At 43.3% G+C, this 16,122-nt stretch overlaps 1 protein-coding gene across 1 annotated transcript in view; it reads left to right on the top strand.

Moving 5' to 3' along the window:
- CETP (cholesteryl ester transfer protein) overlaps positions 1–16,122 on the top strand; it is a 71,011-nt gene that overhangs the window by 37,823 nt on the left and 17,066 nt on the right. Inside the window, exons 3-7 of the mRNA XM_077288320.1 lie at positions 10,147–10,278; positions 10,714–10,784; positions 12,634–12,721; positions 12,812–12,881; positions 15,993–16,053. Of these exons, the coding sequence (XP_077144435.1) occupies positions 10,147–10,278; positions 10,714–10,784; positions 12,634–12,721; positions 12,812–12,881; positions 15,993–16,053 (422 nt within the window). The remainder of the gene's footprint in view (positions 1–10,146; positions 10,279–10,713; positions 10,785–12,633; positions 12,722–12,811; positions 12,882–15,992; positions 16,054–16,122) is intronic.

Below are 16,122 nucleotides of genomic sequence, written 5' to 3'. Positions count from 1 at the left end.
TTCTTTTTACGCCGGCGTGTTTGCAGACAAAAGCGCCGCGTTTTTTTGCGGTGTGTCTGAACGGCAAAGTGAATTTCTCATTCACTTTGCCGGCAGACGAAAATGACATTGCGCATTTTTGAAAAGCGCCCGCAAAGTAGCGCTCAAAAATGCGCTATGTCTGAAAATAGCCTAAGGCTTCTTTCACACTTGCGTCGGTACGGGGCGGTCGCAATGCGTCGGCCCGATGTACCGACGCACGTTGTGAAAATTGTGCACAACGTGGGCAGCGGATGCAGTTTTTCAACGCATCCGCTGCCCAGTCTATGTCCTGGGGAGGAGGGGGCAGAGTTACGGCCACGCATCCGCGGAAATGGCGGATGCGACGTACAAAAAAAAGGTTACATTGAACTTTTTTTGTGACGACGGGGGCTAAAGTTATGGTTAGGGTTGGGGCTAAAGTTAGGGTTGGGGCTAAAGTTAGTGTTAGAGTTGGGATTAGGGTTAGGGTTTGGATTAGGGTTGGGATTAGTGTTACGTTTGGGATTAGGGTTGGGATTAGGGTTAGGGTTGGGATTAGGGTTAGGGGTGTGTTGGATTTAGGGTTTTGATTAGGGTTATGGTTAGGGTTGAGATTAGGGCTGTTTTGGGGTTAGGGTTGTGATTATCGTTAGGGTTGTGATTAGGATTATGGATCGGGTTGAGATTAGGGTTAGGGCTGTGTTGGGGTTAGGGTTGGAGTTAGAATTGGGGGGTTTCCACTGTTTAGGTACATCAGGGGGTCTCCAAACACGACAGCCAATTTTGCGCTAAAAAAGTCAAATGGTACTCCCTCCCTTCTGAGCTCTGCCGTGCGCCCAAACAGTGGTTTACCCCCACATATGGGGCATCAGCGTACTCGGGATAAATTGGACAACAACTTTTGGGGTCCAATTTCTCCTGTTACCCTTGTGAAAATAAAAACTTGGGGGCTAAAAATCTTTTTTGTTGGAAAAAAATATATTTTTTTATTTTCACTACTCTGCATTATAAATTTCTGTGAAGCACTTGAGCTTTCAAAGTTCTCACCACATATCTAGATAAGTTCCTTAGGGGGTCTAGTTTCCAAAATTTGGTCACTTGTGGGGGTTTCTACTGTTTAGGTACATTAGGGGTCTGCAAACGCAACATAACGCCCGCAGACAATTCTATCAAAGTCTGCATTGCAAAATGGCGCTCCTTCCCTTCCGAGCTCTGCCGTGCGCCCAAACAGTGGTTTACCCCCACATATGGGGTACCAGCATACTCAGGACAAATTGGACAACAACTTTTGGGGTCCAATTTCTCTTGTTACCCTTGTGAAAATAAAAATTTGGGGGCTAAAAAAATCTTTTTTGTGGGAAAAAAAATATTTTTTATTTTCACTACTCTGCATTATAAACTTCTGTGAAGCACTTGGGCATTCAAAGTTCTCACCACATATCTAGATAAGTTCCTTTGGGGGTCTATTTTCCAAAATGGGGTCACTTGTTGGGGGTTTCTACTGTTTAGGTACATTAGGGGTCTGCAAAGGCAACATAACGCCCGCAGACAATTCTATCAAAGTCTGCATTCCAAAATGGCACTCCTTCCCTTCCGAGCTCTGCCATGCGCCCAAACAGTGGTTTACCCCCACATATGGGGTACCAGCATACTCAGGACAAATTGGACAACAACTTTTGGGGTCCAATGTCTCTTGTTACCCTTGTGAAAATAAAAACTTGGGGGCTAAAAAATCTTTATTGTTAAAAAATATATATTTTTTATTTTCACGACTCTGCATTATAAACTTCTGTGATGCACTTGGGCATTCAAAGTTCTCACTACACATCTAGATAAGTTCCATGGGGGGTCTAGTTTCCAAAATGGGGTCACTTTTGGGGGGTTTCTGCTGTTTAGGCACATCAGGGGCTCTCCAAACGCGACATGGCGTCCGATCTCAATTCCAGTCAATTTTGCATTGAAAAGTCAAATGGCGCTCCTTTGCTTCTGAGCTCAGCCATGCGCCCAAACAGTGGTTTACCCCCACATATGGGGTGTCGGCATACTCAAGACAAATTGTACAACAGCTTCTGGGGTCCATTTTCTCCTGTTACCCTTGGTAAAATAAAAATTTGGAGGCAAAAAGATCATTTTTGTAGAAAAAATGCGATTTTTTTATTTTCACGGCTCTACGTTATAAACTTCTGTGAAGCACCTGGGGGTTTAAAGTGCTCACCACACATCTAGATAAGTTCCTTAAGGGGTCTAGTTTCCAAAATGGTGTCATATGTGGGGGGTCTCTACTGTTTAGGCACATCAGCGGCTCTCCAAACGTGACATGGCGTCCGATCTCAATTCCAGCCAATTCTACATTGAAAAAGTAAACCGACACTCCTTCTCTTCCAAGCTCTGCGGTGCGCCCAAACAGTGGTTTACCCCCATATATGGGGTATCGACGTACTCAGGAGAAATTGCACAACAACTTTTGTGGTCTAATTTCTCCTGTTACCCTTGTGAAAATAAAAATTTGGGGGCAAAAAGATCATTTTTGTAGAAAAAATGAGATTTTTTATTTTCACGGCTCTACGTTATAAACTTCTGTGAAGCACTTGGGGGTTCAAAGTGCTCACCACACATCTAGATAAGTTCCTTGGGGGGTCTAGTTTCCAAAATGGTATCACTTGTGGGGGGTTTCCACTGTTTAGGCACATCAGGGACTCTCCAAACGCGACATGGCATCCGATCTCAATTCCAGCCAATTCTGCATTGAAAAAGTCAAACGGTGCTCCTTCACTTCCAAGCTCTGCGGTGCGCCCAAACAGTGGTTTACCTCCACATATGGGGTATCGACGTACTCAGGAGAAATTGCACAACAACTTTTGTGGTCTAATTTCTCCTGTTACCCTTGTGAAAATAAGAATTTGTGGGCGAAAAAATCATTTTTGTGAAAACAAATGCGATTTTTTATTTTCACGGCTCTACGTTATAAACTTCTGTGAAGCACTTGGGGGTTCAAAGTGCTCACCACACATCTAGATAAGTTCCTTGGGGGGTCTAGTTTCCAAAATGGTGTCACTTGTGGGGGGTTTCCACTGTTTAGGCACATTAGGGGCTCTCCAAACGCGACATGGCGTCCGATCTCAATTCCAGCCAATTCTGCATTGAAACAGTCAAACGGTGCTCCTTCACTTCCAAGCTCTGCGGTGCACCCAAACAGTGGTTTACCTCCACATATGGGGTATCGGCGTACTCAGGAAAAATTGCACAACAAAATTTGTGGTTAAATTTCTGTTTTTACACTTGTGAAAATTAAAAAAAATGGTTCTGAAGTAAAATGTTTGCAAAAAAAAGTAAAATGTTAATTTTTTTCTTCCACATTGTTTTAGTTCCTGTGAAGTACGTAAAGGGTTAATAAACTTCTTGAATGTGGTTTTGAGCAGCTTGAGGGGTGCAGTTTTTAGAATGGTGTCACACTTGGTTATTTTCTATCATATAGACCCCTCAAAATCACTTCAAAGGTGATGTGGTCCCTAAAAAAAACATGGTGTTGTAAAAATGAGAAATTGCTGGTCAACTTTTAACCCTTATAACTCCCTAACAAAAAAAAAAATTGTTTCCAAAATTGTGCTGATGTAAAGTAGACATGTGAGAAATGTTATTTATTAACTATTTTTTGTGACATATCTCTCTGATTTAAGGGCATAAAAATACAAAGTTTGAAAATTGCAAAATTTTAAAAATTTTCGCCATATTTCCATTTTTTTCATAAATAATCGCAAGTAATATCGAAGAAATGTTACCACTAACTTGAAGTACAACATGTCACGAAAAAACAATCTCAGAATCAGCGGGATCCGATAAAGCGTTCCAGAGTTATAACCTCATAAAGTGACACTGGTCAGAATTGTAAAAATTGGCTCGGTCATTAAGTACCAAATTGGCTCTGTCACTAAGGGGTTAAGAGTCTCCTCTTTCCTCCACTCATTACCTGCAGTAATGGCACCTGTTTAAACTTGTTATCAGTATAAAAAGACACCTGTGCACACCCTCAAACAGTCTGACTCCAAACTCCACTATGGTGAAGACCAAAGAGCTGTCAAAGGACACCAGAAACAAAATTGTAGCCCTGCACCAGGCTGGGAAGACTGAATCTGCAATAGCCAACCAGCTTGGAGTGAAGAAATCAACAGTGGGAGCAATAATTAGAAAATGGAAGACATTCAAGACCACTGATAATCTCCCTCGATCTGGGGCTCCACGCAAAATCCCACCCCGTGGGGTCAGAATGATCACAAGAACCGTGAGCAAAAATCCCAGAACCACGCGGGGGGACCTAGTGAATGAACTGCAGAGAGCTGGGACCAATGTAACAAGGCCTACCATAAGTAACACACTACGCCACCATGGACTCAGATCCTGCAGTGCCAGACGTGTCCCACTGCTTAAAGAAGTTGTCCACTACTATAACCTTTTTTTTTTTTTTTTTTCATAAATCTTGCTATTATGGGCCACTGAAAACATCTGCTGTGTTTATTTTAGCAATATTACCTTTTATCATGCTGTAGCAGCACATTTTAGTGCTGGATTCAGCTCTCATGGGGTTAATCGACAACTTCCTTTCTCCTGAGTCATTGTGCTCTAATACTACAAGTTCCATGATGCATTGCACTGCTACTAAGCCTGAACCTAGCACACCCACTCCAAAACACACCCCAACCCCTCCCTCCTCTCCCTCCTCTATCTTCAGAAAGATTTGTGATGTCATTTCTGTCCAACCTCCTCTTTACATTTGTCCAACCCACACTCCATTACACACAGATAAATGGACAGATAGATAGATAGATAGATAGATAGATAGATAGATAGATAGATAGATAGATACAGATATATCTATATATCTATGTCTATTTCCATAGATATGTCCATATCCATGTTTCTAAACCCCTTCACCCCTGCAGCTTTTTTGTTTTCGTTTATCGCTCCCCTTCTTTCCAGAGCCATAATTTTTCCGTCAATATGGCCATGTGATCTTTTGCGGGACAAGTTCTACTTTTGAACGACCGCATTGGTTTTACCATGTCGTGTAGCAGAAAATGTGAAAAAAATTCAAAGTGCAATGAAATGGCAAAAAAGTGCAATCCCACACTTGTTTTTTGCTTGGCTTTTTGGCTTGGTTCACTAAATGCTAAGACTGTGTGCACACGTTGTGGATCTGATTGCAGATCCGCAGCGTTTTTTGCTGCACTGAATTGCATCAAATCCGCAGTGTAGTGCACAACCAATGTAAGTCTATGGGAGCCGCAGACTTGTTGTGCACATGCTGCAGAAAAAGCTGCACCAAAACCACACCAAGAACTGCATCAGAACCGCACCAAAAACTGCATCAAAACCGCACCAAAACTGCAAAACTGCACCAGGTTTTGATGCAGTTTTTGGTGCAGTTTTGATGCTTTTTTTGGTGCGGTTTATGCGCGGTTTTAATGCCGTTTTTGGAAATAAGTAAATAAACGGAAAATGTGCATGATTTGAATGGAAACATGCATGAAAAAACGGATTCCAAGGCCGGATTCATCATTTCACAGCTCAGTTTCATACTTTTTTTGCCGCAAAAAAACGCATGCGTTTATTTGCGGCAAAAAAATGCATTGCTGTGTATGTAAACGCATGCGTTTTTAAGCAACATGCGTTTGCGTTAAAAACGCATGCGTTTGCGTTAAAAACGCATGCGTTTTTATAGAAAAAAACAGAAAAAAACACTGAAACACCACCCACCACCATCAGGGTGATAAAGGGATCCAAACCCTAACCCTACCCCTAACCTCACCCCTAACCGTTTAATGAACATTTTCTGACATAGTGCCACGATATTTCAGTGCCACGTATATAAGTGCCACGTATATAAGTGCCACGTATATAAGTGCCACGTATGTAAGTGCCACGTATGTAAGTGCCACGTATGTAAGTGCCACGTATGTAAGTGCCACGTGACACGTATTTCAGTGCCACGGATTTAAGTGCCACCTATGTAAGTGCCACGTATTTCAGTGCCACGTATTTCAGTGCCACGGATTTAAGTGCCACCTAAGTGCCACGTATTTCAGTGCCACGTATTTCAGTGCCACGTATGTAAGTGCCACGTGCCGCGTATTTCAGTGCCACGTATTTCAGTGCCACGTATTTCAGTGCCAACTATGTAAGTGCCACGTATTTCAGTGCCACGTATTTCAGTGCCACGTATTTCAGTGCCACGTATTTCAGTGCCACGTATGTAAGTGCCACGTGCCACGTATTTCAGTGTCACGTATTAAAGTGCCACGTATTTCTGTCACGTTTACGGTTAGGGTTAGGGTTGATGTCACCGCTCTATAGGACCCTCAGTGACACACTGACAGGAGGCAATGGCTCCTGCAGTGTATCACTGAGGTTACTAAAGTTCACTGGTCTCACTTTATGGCAAAAAGCTGCATGGGAACTTTCTCATACAGCATGCCATAAAGTGAGACTAGGGACTATTTTCTCACAGGGGCGTAGGAATACATTGTGGGGAATACATTGTGGAAGGATACCTTCCTCCCCTCATTGTGTTCCTGGAGCCCCTGGTGAGTGGTTGCATCAGCAGATGCTCCAGCTCTCCACGGGAGATCGTCGAGGGACACTCGTTTTAATTGGATTTCTGCGGATCAGGGAGTATAGTGTTTGTTTATTATTTTAATATTTTTTACAGATGACAATGGCTTCGGGGATCAAAGTGACAAGTGATGGTGAGTATGTAATCTATGTTTAATGTACTGTATGTCTATATGTATGTATGTATGTACTGTATGTATGTACTGTATGTCTGTATGTATGTACTGTATGCGCATGCCGTCGCATGCCGCATGTCGTCGCATGGTGCATGTCGTCCCATGTCGTCGCATGGCGCATGTCATTGCATGGTACATGTCGCATGCCGTCGCATGGCGCATGTTGTCGCATGCTGCATGTCGCATGTTGCATGGTGCATGTCGTCACATGCTGCATGTCGCATGTTGTTGCATGGTGCATGTCGTCGCATGCTGCATGTCGCATGCCGTCGCATGGTGCATGTCGCCGCATGGTGCATGTAGTTGCATGGCGCATGTCGTCGCATGCTGCATGTCGTCGCATGGCGCATGTCGTCGCATGGCGCATGTAATTGCATGGTACATGTCGCATGCCGTCGCATGGCGCATGTTGCCGCATGGTGAGTGTCGTTGCATGGTGCATGTCGCCGCATGGTGCATGTAGTTGCATGGCGCATGTCGTCGCATGGTGAGTGTCGTCGCATGTCGTGTGTTGTATGTATGTATGTATGTATGTATGTATGTACTGTTTTTTTTTGTTTTTTTTTTACATTCAACACATTAGCCGGATGATGGGACTACTACTGTCCCATCATTGGCTAATGTGTCACTCACTGCCACTGTAGCAGGCAGAGCCCGATGGGACTTGTTGTCCCATCGGACGATGCCTGCACACAGAGACAGACACACACACACACACCACCCCTCAGCACATACCGGTCCGCACAGCGCCGGGGACCGGGACCGCAAAGCGCCGGCGACCGCACATCGCCGCGGACCGGGACCGCACAGCACCGGCGCCCGGGACCGCACAGCGCCCGGGACCGGGACCGCACAGCACCGGCGCTCGGGACCGCAAAGCGCCGGCGACCGCACATCGCCGGGGACTGGGACCGCACAGCACCGGCGCCCGGGACCGCACAGCGCCGGGGACCAGGACCGCACAGCACCGGCGCTCGGGACAGCAAAGCGCCGGCGACCGCACATCGCCGGGGACCGGGACCGCACATCGCCGGCGCCCGGGACCGCACAGCACCGGCGCCCGCCCGCACATCCCTGCCTAGCCCCGCCCGCCCCCAGCACAGCCCCGCAGTCAGCCTCAGCCCCGCCCGCAGCCCAGTCACTCTTTATGAGTGACTGCTGTCTGTGGAGCCTGGGGACACGCCTGCTACTGACGTCACGTCAATTTCCAGAGTCTGGAAATTGACGTGACGTCGGCGGAAATGAGCGGCGGCTGAAGCCTGGGGGTCACGTGACCTGGACTCAGGCACCAGCATAGCACCGCTCACAGGGGAAAACGGCTAAAGAAGGTATTTACACAAATCATCAGGGGCCCCGGGGGGATACATAGGGGGGTTAATTGAAAGTAGTGGACAACCCCTTTAAGCCAGTACATGTCCGGGCCCGTCTGAAGTTTGCTAGAGAGCATTTGGATGATCCAGAGGAGTTTTGGGAGAATGTCCCATGGTCTGATGAAACCAAACTGGAACTGTTTGGTAGAAACACAACTTGTCGTGTTTGGAGGAAAAAGAATACTGAGTTGCATCCATCAAACACCATACCTACTGTAAAGCATGGTGGTGGAAACATCATGCTTTGGGGCTGTTTCTCTGCAAAGGGGCCAGGACGACTGATCCGGGTACATGAAAGAATGAATGGGGCCATGTATCGTGAGATTTTGAGTGCAAACCTCCTTCCATCAGCAAGGGCATTGAAGATGAAACGTGGCTGGGTCTTTCAACATGACAATGATCCAAAGCACACCGCCAGGGCAACGAAGGAGTGGCTTCGTAAGAAGCATTTCAAGGTCCTGGAGTGGCCTAGCCAGTCTCCAGATCTCAACCCTATAGAAAACCTTTGGAGGGAGTTGAAAGTCCGTGTTGCCAAGCGAAAAGCCAAAAACATCACTGCTCTAGAGGAGATCTGCATGGAGGAATGGGCCAACATACCAACAACAGTGTGTGGCAACCTTGTGAAGACTTACAGAAAACGTTTGACCTCTGTCATTGCCAACAAAGGATATATTACAAAGTATTGAGATGAAATTTTGTTTCTGACCAAATACTTATTTTCCACCATAATATGCAAATAAAATAATAAAAAAAAACAGACAATGTGATTTTCTGGATTTTTTTTTCTCAGTTTGTCTCCCATAGTTGAGGTCTACCTATGATGTAAATTACAGACGCCTCTCATCTTTTTAAGTGGTGGAACTTGCACTATTGCTGACTGACTAAATACTTTTTTGCCCCACTGTATATGTTAATAAAATTAACCTTTTTATTCAATTCAGTATTTCTATTGGCTATACAATTTATTTATGCTCCCATGAACGTGTAGGACCTTCTTAGGCTATATGTATGGTATATATAGGTTAAGATCTACCCTCCTTTTTCCAGATCATAGATAAAAAAAAACAAAAACATATTTTGTATCGGAGCATGCATTACTGTCCGCCCAAATAACACTTCATACTATTTAGTAATTTTTTTTTACCTGAAGACAGTAAAAAAAAGTATCTGAAATGGTCGAATAATTGATTTTTGGCTACTTAAATCCCCCCACCCCACCCCTGATTTAAAAAAAGCCATATGGACCTCAAAATGTGGTAGTAATAAAAACTCAGCTCATATTGACCCAAACAAAAAAAAGAGTTATGGCCCTAGCAAGGTGAGGTGGAAAGATCGACAGTGAATAATAATAATAACAACAATAATAATAATACAAATAATAATAATAAAAATAACAACAACAATATTAATAATAATTATAATAATAATAACATCAATAATAAAAATAATAAAATATAAAAATACTACAAATAATAATAACAATAATAAAAAATAATACAAATAATAATAATACAAATAATAACAATATTAATAATTATAATAATAAAAATAATAGTAAATATAGTACACAATCTATAAAGATGTATTGTTACAGATGTTCACCACTAATAAATCACAAATCCTAGGGCTAGCATTAAAGCAGACCTGCCTTATATATGGAGATATGTCTGGTCTCTTAGTTATAAGTCTGATATATTCATGATGGGGTGCGCTCACCCCCACTCTGCGGTGACTGACTCCTTGCTTCTCTGCATCAAGAGTAGCCAGTGAGTAGGTGTGAGGAGCGCTCTCTTCATGAATGCACTACACTCATAACCATGTGCCGTATATTTGATTGCTCCTATTAGACAAGCCACGCATTATTTTGGCTATTAGAAGAGCGTACCTTTGCTCAAATTTGCTGCCTTTGCATAGGGCAACATAGCCTGCTGACCAGTGTAGCTGCTCATTTAGGGTAAATAATACAGACACTGACTAAGGTGCATCTGCTTCAGTATTCAGATCAGTAATCTATCGATAGAAAGCAGTGAAGTGGATCTGAAGGAGGATGACGCCGTGGAGATCATGATCAAAAACGTCAGCGCATCTTTCAAAGGAACTCTGAACTACGGATATGGGACCTGGTTGTAAGTGGATTTGAAAATTATAAAATATACTCTATAAATAAATATATACATAGAAATGATATGGAGAGTATGTTTAATATATAAAATATTAGATTATGGGGCGCAGAACCTGACACCATCACTGGTGAACTGATGCACAAGTGCACAATGTATGGAGCCAAAATATCGCAGCTTTGTACATCGCATAGTGGTCATTCTTGGTACTGCAACTCAAGTCTCATTCATCTCAATGGGAGCTGAGCTGCAGTACCTGAGAGCGACCACCATATTTGTAAGGCGCGGTGGTGTTTCAGCTCTGTATTCTGTAGATTATACATAACCTGTAAAACAGTGTTTAAAGGTGAACATATCTCTGTGATCTAATATCATATATTGGATTTGGCATTATTTTCAAAATATAAGTAAGTAATGTTTTGTCTTATATTTAATTTTTAGTGTTCAGGTTGAACATTCTATTGACTTTGAAATCTTTTCCTCCATTGATTTACAAGTGAACACTAAACTCCGTAAGTAAATATGAATCTATGTAAATATATTTATTCTAAATTAATCTTTTTGATATATACTGTACTATTTATATACAGAATGGAGAGGTCTGTAATTTTTATCTGCTAGAGACAGAATCTAATAGTAAAAAATAAAAGAAAATCACATTGTATGATTTTTACATAATTAATCTGCATTTTATTGCATAAGTATTTGATCACCTACCAACCAGCAAGAATTCTGGCTCTCTCAGACCTGTTAGTTCTTTGTTAAGAAGTCCTCCTACTCTGCACTCATTACCTGTATTAATTGAATCTGTTTGTACTCGTCACCTGTATGAAAGACACCTGTCTACACACTCAATCACATTTCAACCTCTCCACCATGGCCAAGACCAAAGAGCTGTCTAAGGACACCAGGGACAAAATTGTAGACATGCACAAGGCTGGGACGGGCTACAGGACAATAGGAAAGCAGCATCGTGAGAAGGTAATAACTATTAGCACAATTATTAGAAAATGGAAGAAACACGAGATGACTGTCAATCTTCCTCAGTCTGGGGCTCTATGCAAGATCTCGTCGGGGGGGGGGGGGGGGGGGTAAGGATGATTCTGAGAAAGGTCAGGAATCAGCCCAGAACTACACGGGAGGACCTGGTCAATGACCTGAAGAGAGCTGGAACCACGGTCTCAAATATTACTTTTAGTAACACACTACGCCGTCATGGATTAAAATCCTGCAGGTCACACAAGGTCCCCCTGCTCACCCCAGCACATGTCCAGGCCCATTAAAAGTTTGCCAATGACCATCTGGATTATCCATAGGAGGCATGGGAGAAGGTCATGTGGTCAGATGAGACCAAAATAGAACTTTTTGGTATCAACACCACTTGCTGTGTTTGGAGGAAGAAGAAGGATGAGTACAACCCCAAGAACACCGTCCCAACTGTGAAGCATGGTGGGGGAAACATCATACTTTAGGGGTGCTTTTATGCAAACGGGACAGGACGACTGCACCGTATTGAAGGGAGGATGGGGTCATGTATTGCGAGAATTTGGCCAACAACCTCCTTCCCTCAGTAAGAGCATTGAAGATGGGTTGTGGCTGGGTCTTCCAGCATGACAATGACCCGAAGCAGATAGCCAGGGCAACTAAGGAACAGCTCCGTAAGACACATTTCAAGGTCCTGGAGTGGCCTAGTCAGTTTCCAGACTTGAACAAAATAGAATATCTCTTGGACGGAGCTGAAAATCAATGTTGCCCAGCAACAGCCCTGAAAGCTGAAAGATCTGGAGAAGATCTGTATGGAGGAGGGGGCCAAAATCCCTGCTGCAGTGTGTGCAAACCTGGTCAAGAACTACAGGAAACGTCTGTAATTGCAAACATACCAAATATTAAGTTCTGTTTTTCTATTGTATCAAATACTTATTTCATGCAATAAAATGCAAATAATGTAAAAATCATACAATGTGATTTTTTGGATTTTTGTAAGATTCTGTCTCTCACAGTTGCAGTGCACATAGGATAAAAGTGACAGACCTCTTCATTCTTTGTAGGTGGGAAAACCTGCAAACTCAGAGAGGAAGAGAACTAGAATCTAGCGACACCTGTTGAAAGCAGCGATCCTAAAAGTTAATATCGCTTCTTTGACGAGCCTTGCAATATGACTTAGGATAAAAGCCAAAACAGAATCTCAGTTTGCAGACACGGTGACGAATGTGGCAGCCCTTTGATTGGTTAATCTGTGCTTTGTAGTTTTGTATAGTGGCTGATAATAATAATAATATTATTACGGTATATTATATTCTGCAGTTTTTGTCTGTTGCATTACTATATTTTGCATTACATTTCAGACCTTGTATTTTACAGCTTGTGGAAATAACCGCGTTGCTGCTGATACTTCTGACTGCTACCTGTCGTTTCATGAACTGATTTTACACCTTCATGGAGACAAGCAGTAAGATATACAGATGTTATCAAATTTCTATTGAAAAATATATAAAATATTTTGTTATCCTTAGAAATATATGTATTTTTTATTTTGCAGGCCTGGATGGTTTAAGCAACTATTCACAGATTTTATTTCATTCACCTTAAAGCTTGTGCTTAAAGGTCAGGTGAGGAATACAATTCTTACTTTTATCCTTTTTTTTACTTTTCTGTGTGGGTCTGATTTTGCTCAGTTTTAATTTTTCCTGCTAAATATTATCTGATACCTATGGATCCACTAGCTGTCAGGATCTGTCAAACTGCAGGGCATCAAGGGGATAAAGTGGGTTCCCATGAGAACTGCTTGGGATCCCGTTTATGGCCAGTCTAAGAGTTAAGGCCCCGTCACACATAGCGATTTACCAACGATCACGACCAGCGATACGACCTGGCCGTGATCGTTGGTAAGTCGTTGTGTGGTCGCTGGGGAGCTGTCACACAGACAGCTCTCTCCAGCGACCAACGATCAGGGGAACGACTTCGGCATCGTTGAAACTGTCTTCAACGATGCCGAAGTCCCCCTGCAGCACCCGGGTAACCAGGGTAAACATCGGGTTACTAAGCGCAGGGCCGCGCTTAGTAACCCGATGTTTACCCTGGTTACCAAAAAAAACAAACAGTACATACTCACCATCTGATGTCCGTCAGGTCCCTTGCCATCTACTTCCTGCTCTGACTGAGTGCCGCCGTACAGTGAGAGCAGAGCGCAGCGGTGACGTCACCGCTGTGCTGTACTTTCACTTTCACTTTGCGGCGCTCAGTCAGTGTGGGAAGCAGACGGCAAGGGACCTGACGGACATCAGATGGTGAGTATGTACTGTTTTTTTTTTTTTTACATTTACGCTGGTAACCAGGGTAAACATCGGGTTACTAAGCGCGGCCCTGCGCTTAGTAACCCGATGTTTACCCTGGTTACCAGTGAAGACATCGCTGGATCGGTGTCACACACACCGATTCAGCGATGTCAGCGGGAACTCAACGACCAAAAAACGGCCCAGGCCATTCCGACACGACCAGCGATCTCACAGCAGGGGCCGGGTCGCTGGTACGTGTCACACATAGCGAGATCGCTACTGAGGTCGCTGTTGCGTCACAAAACTTGTGACTCAGCAGCGATCTCGCTATGTGTGACGGGGCCTTTACGCTGCCTTTGGTAATGGATCTGATTGATGAATTTTGCCGGTTCTCCGGTCTAAACATAAACTGTCAGAAATCCATGTTGTTACTTCTAAGCCACTTGGGATGGAAAGTAGGGGATGAATTCTGCAGGTTGTGGTTCAAGTGTGAAGAGCCACCAAAAAATTTTTCATCTCAATTACACAGTATCTGAGTCTCCCTCATGGCATAACAGTGCTCTTTCTGAATTACTACATTCCCAAGATGCTCAGTTTTGGTTGAATTTAGGGGTCAAGACTCTGGCCCAGGTATTTATCCAGGGTGTTCTTGTTTCCTTTGATCAATATCAATAGCTCTATCAAGTCCTCAGACATGCTTTATTTCATTATCTGCAACTAAGGCATGCCCTAAAAGCCCAGTTCCCAGATATTGGGAAATATCTCGTATCTTTATACCCCGTTCGGCAATCTAAGGAGCCAGGGACCCCAGGGGTTGATCTCCTCGTTATACACCCGGTTACTAAGCGGGAGATGCACCTCTTCGCCATTGTTGGTTGAGGCCAAATGGAGGACAGTATCACCCTCCCTATCAGAGGAGGATTGGAGCGAGGCCGTGACCTCCCCACATTATGTTCCTTGGCAATTAATAACAGGCTAGTCCTAATGTATATAGTCCAGCAATGGATCCTGACTCCTACCAGGTTATATACAATGTGTAGATCCACCACCGCAGACTGGCATAGGTGTGGGGAAGAGGCGGCAGAGTTTATACACCTGATGTGGTATTACCGTCCTATTGAGGACTTTTGGAAAGCGGTCCTAGCTATCCTCATCGAGATCATACTATCGCCCTAAGGTATGTAGCCCGGCCCCGCTACCCTCGCACTCTTCTCAGGGAAACTTTGTTTTTGGCACATGAGGCTATCGCCTGAGATGGATGGATAGAAGACCCCCACAAATTTCACACTGGGTCAATATGGTAAATACTGCAGATTCCTATGAGAGGGTGGTATATAAAAATACAGACTGTCCTGAAAAATTTGAGAAGGTATGGAAACCTTGGTCTTATTCCCCCTTGACTCACATTAGTCCCCAGGCTATGAGGAGTATTCTCTCATGATATATGTGATATTTGGTGCCTGACATGGGTGTCTTATGGTTTTGGTTAAGATATTAGACACATGGTATAATAAGGGCAAGGTTAACTTTGCTGGACAGTATTAATGAGAATTTTTTTGTGTTCTTTGTGTTCTGTGTTCTTTTGTTCTATGCAAACAAGGTTATCCCACAATGTGGCCAAAAAAAGGATTGGCATAGTTTTCTCAAACGACTGCAGACTACTGCTGTTTTAAAGATAGACTGTCAGGTGACAATAAAAAGTAAGCCTATATGCTTTATAGGGGATATAGCCCCTATAAATAAATTACATATAATGATCTAATCGATCCCTCCATTATGCAGAAACTGAAGTTTTTCAAATATGCTAATTAGAGTGTTCAGCGCACTCCTGGTGCACCATTTTGCCTACTGGTTTTGCATACCCCTACCAACATCACTTGTGATTTATAGCCCTAGTTTGCCTGCAGTGATCATTATGTGCAGAGAAAGTGCTGTTGATTGCCCATGAAGGAGGCAGGGGCAAGCAAAACCAGTGGGTGGAACGGTACATTGTGCCTCTTGGCCACACCAAGGGTACGCAGAACACCCTGCCCAAAACTGAGCAATCTAGGTTGTGTCAAATGCATTCTCTGAATAGGGTTAGGGCATTCCAAGGAGTCTCAGAATAGGGGTGGGCCTACTTAATGATTGACAGATATGCATACAGGAAAGGCTGTCGATCACTGAATGGGACCGCCCACTGGACTCCTTAGAGAAGAATGAGCAGGGATGTAAATGAATGAAATGCAAATCATACTGAATCTGTTCCAAAATTATATATCAATTTGCTCAGCTTTTCATTGTCGATAACATGCTGCCCATAGATTGCATAGCGTTCCCAAGGAAACAAGTTGATGTTGCAATACAAACCCTTAAGGGCAACAGGAGACAAAGTTTAAAAAAAAAATAAATTATATTTTGTAAGAATAAATTAAGTGACACATTCTACATATTTTTACTCTTCAGATTTGTAAAGAAATAAATTACGTGGCAAACCTACTTGCTGATTTCATCCAAGACAGAGCAGGTATATTTTATAAGATTTCATTTGTTATATTCCATTTTTCAAAAATCACAGCTAAGAAAAGCTCATAAT

This window comes from Ranitomeya variabilis, chromosome 2 (assembly GCF_051348905.1).
Source record: "Ranitomeya variabilis isolate aRanVar5 chromosome 2, aRanVar5.hap1, whole genome shotgun sequence".
NCBI lineage: Eukaryota > Metazoa > Chordata > Amphibia > Anura > Dendrobatidae > Ranitomeya > Ranitomeya variabilis.
Note: the sequence above shows the minus strand (reverse complement) of the source record. Positions and strands in the feature narration are given on the sequence as shown.